Below are 14,048 nucleotides of genomic sequence, written 5' to 3' on the forward strand. Positions count from 1 at the left end.
TTTTCAAGACAGCACCAGCCATAACATACCTTTATCATCTTCTCCGACACCGATTCGCTCATTTCATCGACTGTCAATGCTCCCCTCAAGTGCATGGAGAGAATAGCAAAACTCTAACTCATTAGTCAGCGGGTTTAGCTCAGTTGGGAGAGCGTCAGACTGAAGTCAAACTTTAATCCTCACCAAATCAAGTGACATCTGAAGGTCGTGTGTTCGATCCACACAAACCGCATCAACTTATTTTTGCACTTGCTCGCTAAAAACTCCTAGCAAACCATGCGACTCTTGCATCAGCACGGCCACTTCCGTGAGCTTACAGGGCGGTGAGCAACCTGGCCTCAAACAGCAACATATTGCGCTAGTCTTATACTAAAGCTCTCACCCTGACCGCGTGTAGTGTGTAATTGAAGCAAGAAAAACCGAGGCCTCTATTAAAAATGGCGTGATACTTGGGCAACTTAATTTCCCTATCCTAGACCTTTAGATTAGTTAATTTTGGCACCCTGGTTTAAGGGGAATTTTCTTCCTCACTGAGGTATCTAATTTTTGGGACGAGCTCAGTCAGATCCCTGTTCCCTGTTTAGAGACCTCACAGCCTCTTCATAGCGCACCATTTTTACATGTCCTCCAATCTTACCCTCAACACCATATTAACAACATAAGAGCTGATTAAGGACATCAGTGCTTCATTCTCAACCTCAACCCAAGCGCAAGGGCTTTGTTCAAACCAATGCTTCAAAATGACAGAGAAACTCGATCACGGGCCCAAGGTCATGTCCGTGAACGGCAAAGTATCCGCGGCGATCTACAAACCTCTTGACAACACACGGCAAGAAATCCGACTTCTCACGCTTCTTCCGTCTGAAGATAAAGATGTAAATATTCGTTGCACCCTTTCACACGCCGTACTCAACACCCCATCTGGGAATCCAGCATACGAGGCGCTATCCTATGTTTGGGGAGAGCCTGATTTCTCGGAGCCGATAATTCTCAACTACCATACTTTCTTCATTACACCAAGTCTGAAGTACATCCTTTCATGCCTAAAGCAAAGATATGACCAGCAACGAGTTCTTTGGGTCGATGCAATCTGCATCAATCAGTCAGACGTCGAGGAGCGGGGTCACCAAGTCGCTCTTTTGCACGAAATCTATTTGAATTGCCAACGAGATATCGCATGGCTAGATCCAATGATCTTAATAATGCATGGCAAGGCCCATAAGCTCTGCAGTCTTCCAGATTTCCAAGAAGAAGAAAATTGAGTAAAACATAACATGAACTTGATGCGCGACATAGCCGAGAAGAACCCGCAGACTCTGAAAAAATTGCAAGGTCAGTACTGAGAAGGCGGTTATCGTCTCCTCACGGGCTCTCAGTGCATGCTTGGTGCTGTCGTTAGATAACAGACACTTTGGAGATAGCTGTAGGTTATGCAGGAACCTATTTTGGACTCGCGGTTGACCGTTATGTCTAGAAATAGTAAGCTAAGCTGGGATGTTCTAGAGAACCTCTTTAAAGACGAGTTATATTTTAACGTGTTTTATACCAACTGCAAGAGTAGTTATTATCACTTATACTACAAAGAATTTAGTAAAGTTTTTATTTTAATTAATACCCTTGACTTTCTTTGTCTAAAGCTTTATAACCCTGTAACCTTATAGTTATATTAACCTTATTAACCCTACTCCCCTAACCCCTAATTAGTGATTTTGAATTAATTCTTCGCAAGATCGTAGTTCTGTCTCCTAAGCCCTAATACGACCTTGGATAACCCTAGTATAGCCTTCATGTTCATGGCGCCCTTGAAGGGTTTGATATGCTAACGGATAACGGTTTATAAACCTGACTCGTGTATTGCAATGCCTTATAAGTTTAATTAGCTTATAAATAGCTTATAAGTAAGTAAATAAGGGTTAAGGCTTACCGGATAGCGATATTAATAGTATTTAAAAGTAAGTCCTTGTACTAGGTGAGGTCTTGTGTTGATAAAAGCCTTAAAGGGCCTTTTATAAGCTTATAAAGCTTTATAGCATCGATATATTGCTGTTCATGCTTTTGTAATACTTTATAAGCCTTATAAGCCCTTTCGATAGTGATTATGGGCCAGTCTGTAGTATATGTGCCATATCGGTGTCGACGTGCTCGACTGTACTGTGAATGGCTACCTCGGTAAGGGTTGATATTAAAGTGTCTTGTAACCATTGTAATTTCGGGTAGTAGTAATGTGTAGACAGTAGTATGAAACAGTTGTTTTTGATAGAATGATGGTTCTGGGATGACAGCTGATGATGTCCGGGACAAGTCTGGACACTCATGCTTCACCTGCGCCTCATTCTGTCCCGCTTTTGAACATATGGCAGGCGCGCATCTTGCTGTTACCTGCTGGGGTGCGTCGAAGAGGACCAGCATGAACTGCCATCTTGGGTTGCTGAATACCATAGTAAGCGTCCGCAATGTGTACCGATGCTCTTTCCCAGCGCGACATACTCAATGCTGGTATCAAGAACTGCGAGTCCCCATGTCGACTTGTCGGTCCCGAAGAAGATATTCTGGTCACACAAGGCACCATTCTTGGAACAGTTGCACCTATTCTCCAGGATATCAAAGACCTTGGGGCTTTCGATGTCATGAACCTGTACCTTGGCAAGGATGCCCTTGAGCAACCCCAGGACCATCTGTTTACCCCGAAAGTCGGCGGCAAAGAAATAGCAACAGGTGAGACTGCCATTCGCGCATTCTGACGAACAATGGTGAAGGATTGCACGCTGTCTCCCAGAATGCGTCGATTGAGACAAACTGAAATTGAGAGAATTGATGTTGGAAACCAGGAGATGTTGAAAGGGGGATGGAGCACCCTCCAAACATACCGTTTACACTTTGGCAACTGATACTCAAGGTCAGGATTCAGTTACCAGCCCGCCGGCGATGACGATCTCACTAAATTTGACACTGAAGGCCAAATCTCACATCATTACAGCTCTGTCGGCTTCATGTTCTCGGTCATGGATAACGCACTGTTTCTAGCAAGGTGCTTTGCTGCGAAGCAGGGTGATGTTGTGGCTGTCCTTGATGGGGGGAAAGTCCCTTTGGTGTTGCGCAAGGTCAACTCTAGAGTTGATGTTGAAGGGGAATTTTATATGGTCGTCGGCTCGACCTACGTACACGGCTTCATGGATGGCGAGGCGGAGGTTGGGGTTATCGATGGTTGGTTGGAGAAGCGGAAGACTCTGATGGCATGATTCCTCAACGTAGGCCGAGATTCAATTATCACAAATTAGAAGAGTTCTGATCATATGCATTATGGTACTGTATGACGATACTTGCTTGGGACTACCTGAACTTTGTCCATCTTTGGTTCCATACTTGGTTGCGAACAACAGACTACCCCGTTAAAGATAGCATCTTTCCCACCTTGACTCAGCTCGTTCCATAAAACGGAGCATCTTAAAAGGGGGATATGAAATACTACTGAATATCCTCGTCATGTGCCTCAGCCCTCATGAGCATACCCCAAACTGCTTCCAAGTACCAATAATCAATCGGGTTGGACTTTAAAGCAGCTTCGTGGTTCACCTGCGCTCTATCCAGCCTGTCCTTGCATGCTTGTGTCACTTCTTCAGCGTTCTCAAACTCGAGAACACGTACGGCACGCGCATCAAAGGTCCTCTTGAGGTTACTCATCGCGGCCAGGGTTTGACTGGGTCCATGAAGTCTCTCGTGAGTTTGGAGGATTGCCTCGTCGGCTTGTTGCTTTCGATTACGAGCCTGAACTATTTCGGCTTGGTTTCCTGCCACAGAGCAGTCGTGGCGCAACAGATCCATCAGTGCCCTCTTGGCGTCCCTTTTGACCGAAAAGGCGGTATCAAGTTCGATGCCCATTAGGAGACGGGCAGTCTCGATCCGATCAGAACTTAGATTCCCCAGAACTTCATTAATCGTGAGGCGAGGACTTTTGTTTCGAGGCGAGTCCCATGGTTCGTCTGCGTCATCTTCCAAGGCTTGCTTTGCGGTTCGTGGTGAAACTCGATTATCATCTTCTGTAGATGCGGCTGTTTCGTAGTGGGGAGATGGAACCTGCTGTTCGGTTGACGAGCCGAAGGAAGGAGAACTCAGTTGTGAATTGATGGTTTCTTTCTGGCTGAAGTCATCTTCTATCGCAGAACCTGTATCGCAGTCAGCCAGTGACTTGAACGTGGCGACAGTTCGAAAACTTGGGCAGTCGACCTCAGCCAGCTGGTAGGGAGAATTACCTAACGACGAACTGCTGTCATTTCCTGCTCCGCACATCGATGATACCATGTTCTTGTGTGCTTGCATCACCATCTTCTTGGTAAGGCGTGTAAAGTTCGGATGCTTGTGCTTCGATCTGAATGCAGGTTTCCTGGTGGAAGGTCCTGGTCGACAACACTCCTGATAAATCCGCCAGGCTCCCAGAGAGAAGATAACGCGATTTCTCCCATTATGGCAAGCTCAGTGATGTTCTTCAGGCATCGGACAACACTCCGGCAAGGCTTGTGAGGCCGCACGACATCTGCGGGGAGCCAGTTTGGCCCCTGCCACTCTTTGTCAAGCCAAGCGATTCTGTCCTCGTCAATTTCGCGTCTGAGCTCCTTCTTCACCTCCGAAACCAGTTTCTTGAAGTCTTTTCTCGATTGATCCATGTTCAGCGTGCACGGTGGGTGCTTCTTGAAGACGGCACGTTGCGGCGGTATGGTGCGAGTCTGCCTAACTAGAAGTCAATAAACCTCGTGACAAGTGTTTGGGAGACTCACGGGCGGCGCTTTGATGGATGAGAACCTGCTCGAATCTGGCGGGTTGGTGTGAAGACGAAAAGAATGTAACTGGGGGAAAGTTGAAGAATCTTTCTGGTGATGTTCTGGAAAGAACTTCTACACGAGCTCGTGTGCGTGATTCAGGTAGGTAACCGCGACTTGTTTGGCAGGTGTTATTCGGCAGCGCCTGCCAGGTTTTGACCGCAGGCCATCGCATCGCGCACCCGCCCAACACTGGAGGTGATTGGCTCAGCTAAGCAGCGCGGGCTCCAGATTCATAGGTGACATCGGAATAAAGGCATGTAGTCTGCGAAAGGCGCTGTTAGGAGATCAATACTCCGCGGCAAGAGTACTAAAGACGAGTGACTTTGTCCTCACGACCACCGCGTCATGTTCAGCGCGTTGACTCGTCAATTCAGAGCTACAATCGCAGGCAGGTTCTCTTGTGGAGTCGTGGAAGCGATGGCATCCCTGGAAGCAACAGTGCAGATCCGTAGGGCTACCGCGTAACAAAACCACTGAATCCCGATCACCTTATCTTAAAAGGTCCTAGACCTTCTGTCACTTGGGGGTCGTGATGTCATTTTCCAGCACACACAGTTGACACAGCGCTGAGAATTCCCCTTTTCAGGTGCTCAGCCTGTGGATCCGTAACGAAACGGACATTATTAGCAATGACCTACTGTCAACCCCAGCAGTACGCTCCACCTCCCCGCATCATACCATGTATAGGCCCTCAAAGCAGTCCCATTTATCATCCGCCGCCTGCTTGGATGCAAGGCCAATTCCAAGGGCGAACTCGGCACAAAATCACCAAGCCTTCTTTCCACCACCGTTACGAGTGCAGGCCTGACAATGCACCCGACGGTCCTGCACCCTACAACCTTGCCATCTCAAACAATCAGAAGAAGTACCCCAACTTAGTCTTGAACGCCGAGGGGATCGTAATGGCTGCTTGTTATTTCCCAAACATAAGCATTTACTACAATAGCGAAGAGAAGACATTTCGCATTGGTCTTGGTGATCCATCAAACGTTCGGTGGGCAGAAATGCTGTACCGTGGAAAAGATAAGTACGGCTGGACATGTACCTTTAATCTCCCAGACACGGGACAGCCCATTCCAATGGCCTGGACGAAGGGCAACAGCGTGGCTGTAGATGCTATGGAAGCTTCTCGCTCAAGCGGCAATAACTTCAAACTGTTAGATCCAAATGGCCAGCTTATGGCAGTCTTTACAAGCCATACTAGGAGCTTCCGCCTCAACGCCGTTGGAACTTTACAAACCAACATGGATACCGGCCCATGTTTGGGTATGGCGCCACCACAACTTTGCTGTCTATCTACGATTTTCAGGAGCGCGAAGAGGGTGGCATATTAAGTAACACCAGCGCTGCAGGTGCCGCAGCCGCCAGTAGTTCTTGTTGATCATAGAAGTTATGGAATACATCAGAACGACAAGAGAAAGACTTAGCTTCTATTAGCACGCACCTCGTCACGCACCAATAGAGGTTATTGGAATGCCGGCCGAGACAGCTGCAAATAAGATTGCTGATTGAGCCGTCATGAAAGCCTGTTATTATGCAAAGATTGGGAGACTTATCTTTATTGAGGCTATTTACACATTGCCTTCTAGAATCTCAGCATTTATGTGGCATCAGTTGGTCAGGCATTGTGACATAATGTCTAAGTTGTGAGCTAGATGTGTTATTGGCAGTTGAGACTTGTGACTGAGAGCTTATATCACCACAGAGAACTTAGTGTTCCACACACCAAACCTAGGCTTCCAAAGGCCTGAGGTAATTAAAGCTTTTTATCATTTTACCGTGACGTATGTCGTTGAGATATCATAAACCTTCGCTATAAATCAGAATGCTGGTCCAATGCTTGGTGTGAGCATGTAGCCTGGCCCATGTTGTGAAGTTTGTATAAACCTTGACGATATACCGTAAAGACCGAACCAAGCCACAGCTCAAGAATAACACTTTTCTCTAATACAGTTTCAGCTCCCAAGGCTCTATTCTAGTACCTGTGACTAATTATGACTCATCGCCGAATCTCTTGACTTTAAGAGGTGACAAGAACAAAGACCTTTATTGAACCTTATTCATGCAAGAAATCTATAAATACCAACGAGATGTGTTATACCCCCCACTCTTCTCAATTCTCATTTCTTCAACATATGGTTTTGCATGTCATCTTCATTCATCAATATGAACTCGATATCGCCCCTGTGTAGTCTCCCAACCGAGATACTTCTCATGGTTATGGAGTGCTTGGAGTCCCCTATAAGTATAAGGGCATTCGCATTCTCTTATCCCAGAGCATTGCTTCTATTCCAGAAGCATCGCCGAAATCTCTTGGACCCAGCCCTGCAAGCCTTCAATCGGATGTATCCAACTGACGAGCTACTGGAAGATGCCGTTCTTATTTGTCGATTACGGTCAACTATGCGCAACGTGGTCTTTTTAAGTCCTCTAGAAGCGAGGCAAAGGGCCCACGAGGCAGAAAGCCACGGTCCCTTAAATCGCAGGGACTGGTACAACCTTTCTCTACTCTGTGAACTCAGCAGCCTGAACAATGAAATGGACCATTTTATCTCAAGATACTCTATCCATGCGTGGAACAAGATCCAGGGAGACTCTAGAAGGGAATGCTCACGTTGCTTCGGTAGTCCTGACGTTATGCCCTACCAAGCTATAACCCTTTCTATCGAGGAACTGGAGCGTCTACAGGAGGCATTTTTCGACTTCGAAATCCAACGGCACCATCTTGCTTACGATAAGCTTCTATTACATCAGACACAGTTACAGCAAGGGATGCTTTTACCCATCTATAATGAAAAGTCTTTCCCGGCGGGGCACCAAGAGGATGACGGCATCGAAGGCTCTTGCCTGTCCATCTTCTGTTTCATATTTCAATGCTATGGTGAACTCATTCGCCAGGTTGATGAACAACTTGAGCTGGAAATGCCACGACAAACACTAGAACCTCTTCACTCTGAACTCGCACTCGCCACGAGGTTTCTTGGTAGGACTCGAAATGAGGAGTTGCGGTACATTGCTCTGTTGTGCTTGCAGGGCTATGTTTGTTTGCGCATTGCGGAGAAGTACACCGACGGCGATCTGCGCATATTCATTCTCAATAGCTTCATGTGGTTTTGCAAAGGTGGCCAGGATCATATGCCAGACCCTGATGGTAGGCTGGGGTACAGCCTTGAACGGTTCACACCGGAATATTACCCCAAAGATGATACAGCTCACGAGCCATGGAGCCGAGGGCGATACTTCTGGAGTAAATTTCGTATGTTGGACCTTCGACGGTACACAATTTACGGGCTCTAAATAGCATAAATATATATGGGGTTTTAAGAATAGTATTACATTTTACTTCTACCACTGGGGAATATACATAATATCATAGTAACTCTGGTGTTCATGGCCTTCTTCTACTAGAAGCATCAGTGAAAGTGCTCAGAGTCCTTATGTCTAGTCAAGCTCGACCTTAAAGACTTAGCAGTAGAGACCATTACATAGGTACTGATTAGACTATTTTATGTTAATACTTGGCTTAGAGATGCTGTAAGTCAACAATATTTATAGAACAGATAGAAACTTACCAAGAAATATTCCAGGAGGATTTGGGTAGGGCTACACTTCCTTGGGTTAGGTCGTCTATAGCGTCAGGATAGAAGCTCACTAGCGTATTGTTCGGCCGCTGAAGAGGTTGCTTGGGACTGCGCCATCATCGTGGATGTGGTAAAGTCGGACCTTGCCCCCATGGTCCTTGTTTGAATTATGTAGATCAAATTGAGAGCGTAGTTTCTCATCCTTTACACTTAGGCATTATGTTATAACGCCGTCCCGTCCCAATGATACCGTGGCACTGATGGTAGGTAAGTACGACCCTAAAGCCAAAAGTTCAGCGACCCTTTGACAGTATTCGCATCATTTTGCAGTAATATTATCTGGAAGAGGTTATCTTATTTTGACCTCGGGTCGGTTTGCTAAGACCTTGAGCTTTTATCGCTCCCATCGAGCCGTTGCACTGGATATCAGAGTTACGGAAGTATTGTGCATCTTATCCTCCCGACTCCGTATGGACCTTTGACTAGCCCTTGACTCACATGCCAGAACTAACTAGTCAAGTCTTTTTGTCACTTAGGATCAAGGTCCCAAGTTTTCTGCCTTGCCTGGCCTGCCCCATTAAGGCGACTGGGGTTTGTCGTTTAGATAAGAAAATACCGCCAAGATAAGAATCAAAACGATCCGAAGATCCTCTGAAGCCCACTGTAGTTTGGGGCACAGTCCAAGCATCGCCCTGTTTTAAAGACAGAGTCGCATTGATGGAACATTAGTGCTTATGTCTCGAAACCTTACCAATAAAATAGGCTGAAGATATTGAGAAACCTTGCTCGACAATCTTCAGGTTGGAACGTAGAATTCTGTCCCGTCCCTGATGTCGACACCAATTTCCAGCTTCCCACTCGATTCATGGACACTCCTCAGGGCAAGAAAACCCCTGACGCTAAATCAAGGTGCCAGAAATATCTACCTTAAGGCCCACTAAACCTATACTAAATTATCCTCAGTCTTCTTGTCCCTGAGAATAGAGGTCTGAAGTTTTCTTGCCTCCCCTTGGCACTCCGGGATTGTTGAACATGCATAAGTAAATGCGATGATCCCAAGGCTAACGGTTTTTCTCGTTTCCTGGCAACACTCGTTTTTATCCCCGTTTTTTCAGTATGAAGTTCTTGTCGCTCTTTAGTTTCTCTTTAGCAGTCACTGCTTGCCGCAGTACACCATCACCCCAAAAGTCGCCCAAGATCGACGTTCACTCTCATTTTGTTCCGAATTTCTATGCAAAGGCCTTGAGAGAGGCTGGTCATGTACCTGGCCCAGATGGAATGCCCGGCATTCCCGTGAGTACTGCACTGATAACCTGTTCATGAGATAGGCATAAACTTACACCAGTAGGAATGGGATGCCGAGTCTCATCTGCAATTTATGAAGGAAAACAACATTGAGAAGTCGATTTTGTCAATCTCAAGCCCCGGAGTCTACCTCAATATTCCCTCCAAGGATGCTACGAAGAAGGCTATCAAGCTGGCTCGTCGAGTTAACCAGTATGGATCTCAGGTTAAGGCCAAGTACCCCAAGCAGTTTGGCTTTTTTGCGTCACTTCCGCTGCCTGACATCAAGGCTTCCTTGAAAGAGATTGACTATCTCTTCAAACAGCTCAGCCCTAAGCCAGATGGAATCGTCATGATGTCCAACTACTACGGGCTGTACCTCGGTGATCGTGATCTTGAGCCAATCTACGACGCACTGAATGAGCTCAATGTCACTATCTTTGAGCACCCTACCACGCCATGCACTCAGTTCAACAAGCTGCGGTTCGATATTGACAAGACTGCTCCCTCCATCTCGTAGCAACAGTGGCAGGCTCTCAACCGGCCAGTGGCCGTCCGACAGTTTGCTGCTCCCACTTTGGACTTCCCTTTCGAGACAACGCGCACCTTTGCCGACTTGTTCTACACCTCAATGCCGACCAAATTCCCCAACCTCAAGTGGATCATGTCACATGCTGGCGGTGGTCTGATTCCAACCTTGGACCGCATTATCACCTACAGCGCTCTTTACCCTGGTCTCAACTTGACAGAGGATTCTATGAAGCAAACCCTCTCCGAGAGCTTCTACTTCGACCTTGCCGGACCTTGGCCTGTCAACTACGCCATTCCCGCATTACTTCGATGGGTCGATTACACGAGAATCGTTTGGGGATCTGACATTGTCTTCACACCCATGTCATCAGCTGCGAAGTATGCTGCTGCTTTCGATAAGGATGTTGAAGAGGTATTCCCGGATCCTCGAAAGGCGAATGCTATTCGAGCGACTAATGCTCGAGGTCTGTTCGGCTAAATGCGAGTCCCCGCTCCCCACGAAAGCTTTGCCAAGTGGTGAATCGGTACAGCGGCAATGCCGTTCTAATATGTAGTATTTATATATCCTTCTCAAATTCTTATAGTCTTTTGTTCTCTCAGGAACCCTCTCTAGGGGAGACAAGAAACTTAGGACCTTGACCCTAAGCGATGAAGATGTTTAGGTAATTTAGCCTAAGCTTAGGGGACTTTTTACTGAGTTTATTTTAGCATTCTCTTCTAAAGTCTTAAGTTTTCTTACTCCCCGAGGCCTCTCAACATCTAGGGATAGCCTAACGTACAGAATAGGCGTCGTAATTGAAGGGTGTATGACTAGTGGTGATTCATAGCCATGTAATTCATCCGGAATATCATCCTTTTCCCGCAAACAGAACATTTCTATTGGTGGACTCTACCCCAGATTCCCTGAAGCCTCGGCATGAATACCAAGAAAAGATGACCTTGCGACCCATGCCATCGGGTCAAGACAGTCCGAAGTAACGGTTTAAGCTTCCCCGCCAGTTTCTCCAGAATTCATCCACGGCATCTGGGTTTAATGCTGGTGGAATCTGCTGATCCGGGTAAATTGAGCTCACTTATTTATATGGCCAGTAAATCCCTTGAAAGAAACTTTTAATATCTCGGACCAGACTGACTCCATAAATATCAGGATGAAGTCAGTTTAAATCCTAAGCTCATATGTCAGGCCGTTCGTGCTAATCCTGAACCTAGGCTCAACCCCAAGCAACTTACAACCTTTCTGGCCGCCAACTCAACTGGCGTTGGTGTTCTGGTATGCCCCGGCGGTGGCTATAGTGTGATGTCTATTAGTTACGAAGGATTTGGTCCGGCAGAGTACCTCAACACGCTTGGCATCGATGCATGGGTTCTTAATTACACCACTGCCAGCATCAAGACCCCGCCACTATATCCTACGCCCATGGACGAAGCTCTTGCAGCGGTAGAGCTCATTCGAAAGCAGAGCCCTGGAACCAAGAAATTGGGTGTCATGGGCTTCTCAGCTGGCGGCCATCTCGCGGGAACAACACTCACGACTCCGAAGGCAAAGCTCGACTTCGGTATTCTGAGCTACCCGGTTATTACCATGGAGGACGACTACACCCACGAGAACTCACGCTATAACTTGCTCGGAAACAACCCAACTCGCAAACAGATTGAAAGCCTCTCCGTACAAAACCGAGTTTCGGACAAGACCCCACCGACGTTCCTCTTCCATACTTCTAATGACGAACTCGTCCCGGTTCAGAACACATATCTTTATGCAAATGCTATGGCTAAGCATGGTCGAAAGGTTCAGGTAGTGGTATTGCCTGACGGAAAACACGGCATTGGTCTGGGCGTTGATGACCCTGTGCGAGACTGGAGACCGGAGCTGGAAAGGTTCCTCAAATACTCGATCTAGCTGCCCTAAAGTAAGCCTATGCATATTGTTAACTTGGAGCATCCTAATCCTAAACATCATCATAAATTAGCCTTGTTAGTGGCTTTTATTATTTCTTCCACTGCGTTCACCTTGCGGTAGGTCGTGAGCTTGACAGGAGATAGGGACTTGGTGCATTTCCACAAGTCCATACCGGTTCAAGTTTCAAAAATACGAACAACGACATGTCGATACCTTGAAGCTATAGCAGCTTCTTGGAGGCCCAATGCAGGTCATGGCAACGACATATACAGACAACCCAGAAACTACGAGGCAGGTCAAACTCAGTCCTACTTTAGTAGTTTCCTATTTTTATGATGAGTTTACGGTATCTTGCTCTAAATCATAAACCGTATATCATAACATGTGCAAAACCTAGTTATAATTTTATAAGTGCCATGTTAATCTTAGAACACCTTCTCTCGCGCTAGCTGCCCATCCCTCTGGTTGACTTTTTATTCATATATCTAGTTGATCGAAAATGCGGGGCATGAAAAGCTCTGGTATCCTCAGGGTAACCACTTCTGTCCTCCCACATGCACAAGCGGGCGTGGCCCATATCATTCTTCCAACGACCTTATCCTCATAAACCAAAATTGCTAAACTGTCCTTCTCAGAGCATAAATACTTGAGACCAGGGATGCGATAGGCTCTCGCGTTCCGCAGCTCTGTTTGCAAGACGAAACTCTCGATCTCATGTGCAAACATCCTATCACATCCTGTACAAGTGATACCAACGGTGTAATGATACGGTCTGCAGTGGATTGTCCCGAACCTGGCTGCGTTGTCTCCCAGCACAGTTTGATCATCACCAGGTCTGAGTTTGGAGAAGGATAGCACGTCTCGGAGCCATTTGATGTTATCCTTGCCATCCGTTGGCCAGGATGGAATTTCTGAGCAGTTGAAGAGCTTGTTCAGAACTCTCTGCACATTATTCACTTCGTTCTTCTCTTCCAAGATTTCCATGGTGGTCAACGCATTCCCTGGATGAGTTCTTCCCAGGGTTGCAATAAAGTCTCTGACATCTGGTCCATCAATCTCCAAAGCTAACTTCGCGGCAGATGAGAAGGCTTGCATCATCGATCCTTGCTCTGGTCTACCAACTATCGAAACTGTTCCAATGTCTTCAATGCGAAGAGTAATACGTTGCTCCGAATCGTTAAACGTTGTGTATTTACCCAGTGTTGGCGGATGCACTTCCTATCCCAACTGCTAAGTGAATACGTGACTGTAGCCAAATGCAGACCAGTGGCCAGGACCTCTTCTTTCGATCGCTCCCATAAAAGGGGCTATCAACAGCAGAGAGCAGTCTCACACTTTCAAACATTCCCATGCAATTCGATAGTACTCCGTCTTGAAATCAGAACTGCGTAGTTCGAAGGACCTTGCACGAACTATTCCTCTCAACGCATGGAGGAAGTTCATTCGGTTCTTACATCCTCTCTTGCAACGTAGAGCAGTTGCCATGGCAAAGTTCATCCTCTTGAGTAACTTTGCCGATTTCAGTGTACTAAGACTCCGTGGGACTTCATTCTTCCCCATTTGGACCTTTCTTTCGAGATCATGCACCTTTTCATGTTGGCGAACCTCATCCTTCCAGGCCTTGAAGACCTGGCCCAGGAATGCAGGGTCATCAAGGTCGGGGAAGTAAGTATAGTTGCTGGTCATCATTCTGACACGCTCACTTCTGATGAACTCCATGGCGGTCCAGACGCGCTTGAAGCACTTGGAGTTGCAGACTGATATGACTGAACTGAGGCGTTCTGGAGTCTGCTTGTCTTTGCAGAGCTCATTTACCACATTCGGGCCCACATCATCGAAGTACGAGACAGTTGTCTCGGCTGTGCTAAAGAACTTATCCATGATGGGAAGGATATTACTCCTCAGAGCATCAGACATTGAGGCACACTTATGTAA

The 14,048-nt window shown here is 46.7% G+C and overlaps 9 protein-coding genes and 1 non-coding gene across 10 annotated transcripts; 7 read left to right on the forward strand and 3 right to left on the reverse strand.

Annotated features, from left to right (window-relative positions):
* Positions 1–128: 128 nt before the first annotated feature.
* On the forward strand, positions 129–232 carry FOIG_11509. The gene has a single exon. It is a non-coding gene; the product is annotated as a tRNA-Phe (tRNA).
* A 508-nt stretch (positions 233–740) lies between these two features.
* Positions 741–1,262, forward strand: FOIG_11510 (uncharacterized protein; the record flags this gene model as incomplete). Its single annotated transcript, XM_031212081.1, has 1 exon — positions 741–1,262. One exon carries the CDS (start codon positions 741–743, stop codon positions 1,260–1,262), a length of 522 nt encoding a protein of 173 aa, XP_031058058.1.
* A 1,091-nt stretch (positions 1,263–2,353) lies between these two features.
* Positions 2,354–3,239, forward strand: FOIG_11511 (uncharacterized protein; the record flags this gene model as incomplete). Its single annotated transcript, XM_031212082.1, has 3 exons — positions 2,354–2,387; positions 2,446–2,715; positions 2,902–3,239. 3 exons carry the CDS (start codon positions 2,354–2,356, stop codon positions 3,237–3,239), a joined length of 642 nt encoding a protein of 213 aa, XP_031058059.1.
* Positions 3,240–3,465: 226 nt separating this feature from the next.
* On the reverse strand, positions 3,466–4,299 carry FOIG_11512 (uncharacterized protein; the record flags this gene model as incomplete). The annotated part of the gene is made up of 1 exon (XM_031212083.1): positions 3,466–4,299. The coding sequence occupies one exon, from the start codon at positions 4,297–4,299 to the stop codon at positions 3,466–3,468; it is 834 nt and encodes a 277-aa protein (XP_031058060.1).
* A 17-nt stretch (positions 4,300–4,316) lies between these two features.
* On the reverse strand, positions 4,317–4,661 carry FOIG_11513 (uncharacterized protein; the record flags this gene model as incomplete). The annotated part of the gene is made up of 1 exon (XM_031212084.1): positions 4,317–4,661. One exon carries the CDS (start codon positions 4,659–4,661, stop codon positions 4,317–4,319), a length of 345 nt encoding a protein of 114 aa, XP_031058061.1.
* A 785-nt stretch (positions 4,662–5,446) lies between these two features.
* Positions 5,447–6,151, forward strand: FOIG_11514 (uncharacterized protein; the record flags this gene model as incomplete). Its single annotated transcript, XM_031212085.1, has 1 exon — positions 5,447–6,151. One exon carries the CDS (start codon positions 5,447–5,449, stop codon positions 6,149–6,151), a length of 705 nt encoding a protein of 234 aa, XP_031058062.1.
* Positions 6,152–6,983: 832 nt separating this feature from the next.
* Positions 6,984–8,114, forward strand: FOIG_11515 (uncharacterized protein; the record flags this gene model as incomplete). The annotated part of the gene is made up of 1 exon (XM_031212086.1): positions 6,984–8,114. One exon carries the CDS (start codon positions 6,984–6,986, stop codon positions 8,112–8,114), a length of 1,131 nt encoding a protein of 376 aa, XP_031058063.1.
* Positions 8,115–9,514: 1,400 nt separating this feature from the next.
* FOIG_11516 (uncharacterized protein) lies at positions 9,515–10,691 on the forward strand (the record flags this gene model as incomplete). Its single annotated transcript, XM_031212087.1, has 3 exons — positions 9,515–9,691; positions 9,747–10,112; positions 10,203–10,691. The coding sequence occupies 3 exons, from the start codon at positions 9,515–9,517 to the stop codon at positions 10,689–10,691; spliced, it is 1,032 nt and encodes a 343-aa protein (XP_031058064.1).
* Positions 10,692–11,361: 670 nt separating this feature from the next.
* FOIG_11517 (uncharacterized protein) lies at positions 11,362–12,113 on the forward strand (the record flags this gene model as incomplete). Its single annotated transcript, XM_031212088.1, has 2 exons — positions 11,362–11,366; positions 11,423–12,113. 2 exons carry the CDS (start codon positions 11,362–11,364, stop codon positions 12,111–12,113), a joined length of 696 nt encoding a protein of 231 aa, XP_031058065.1.
* A 477-nt stretch (positions 12,114–12,590) lies between these two features.
* FOIG_11518 (uncharacterized protein) lies at positions 12,591–14,030 on the reverse strand (the record flags this gene model as incomplete). Its single annotated transcript, XM_031212089.1, has 2 exons — positions 12,591–13,234; positions 13,568–14,030. 2 exons carry the CDS (start codon positions 14,028–14,030, stop codon positions 12,591–12,593), a joined length of 1,107 nt encoding a protein of 368 aa, XP_031058066.1.
* Positions 14,031–14,048: the final 18 nt, after the last annotated feature.

Source organism: Fusarium odoratissimum (assembly GCF_000260195.1).
Source record: "Fusarium odoratissimum NRRL 54006 unplaced genomic scaffold supercont1.22, whole genome shotgun sequence".
NCBI lineage: Eukaryota > Fungi > Ascomycota > Sordariomycetes > Hypocreales > Nectriaceae > Fusarium > Fusarium odoratissimum.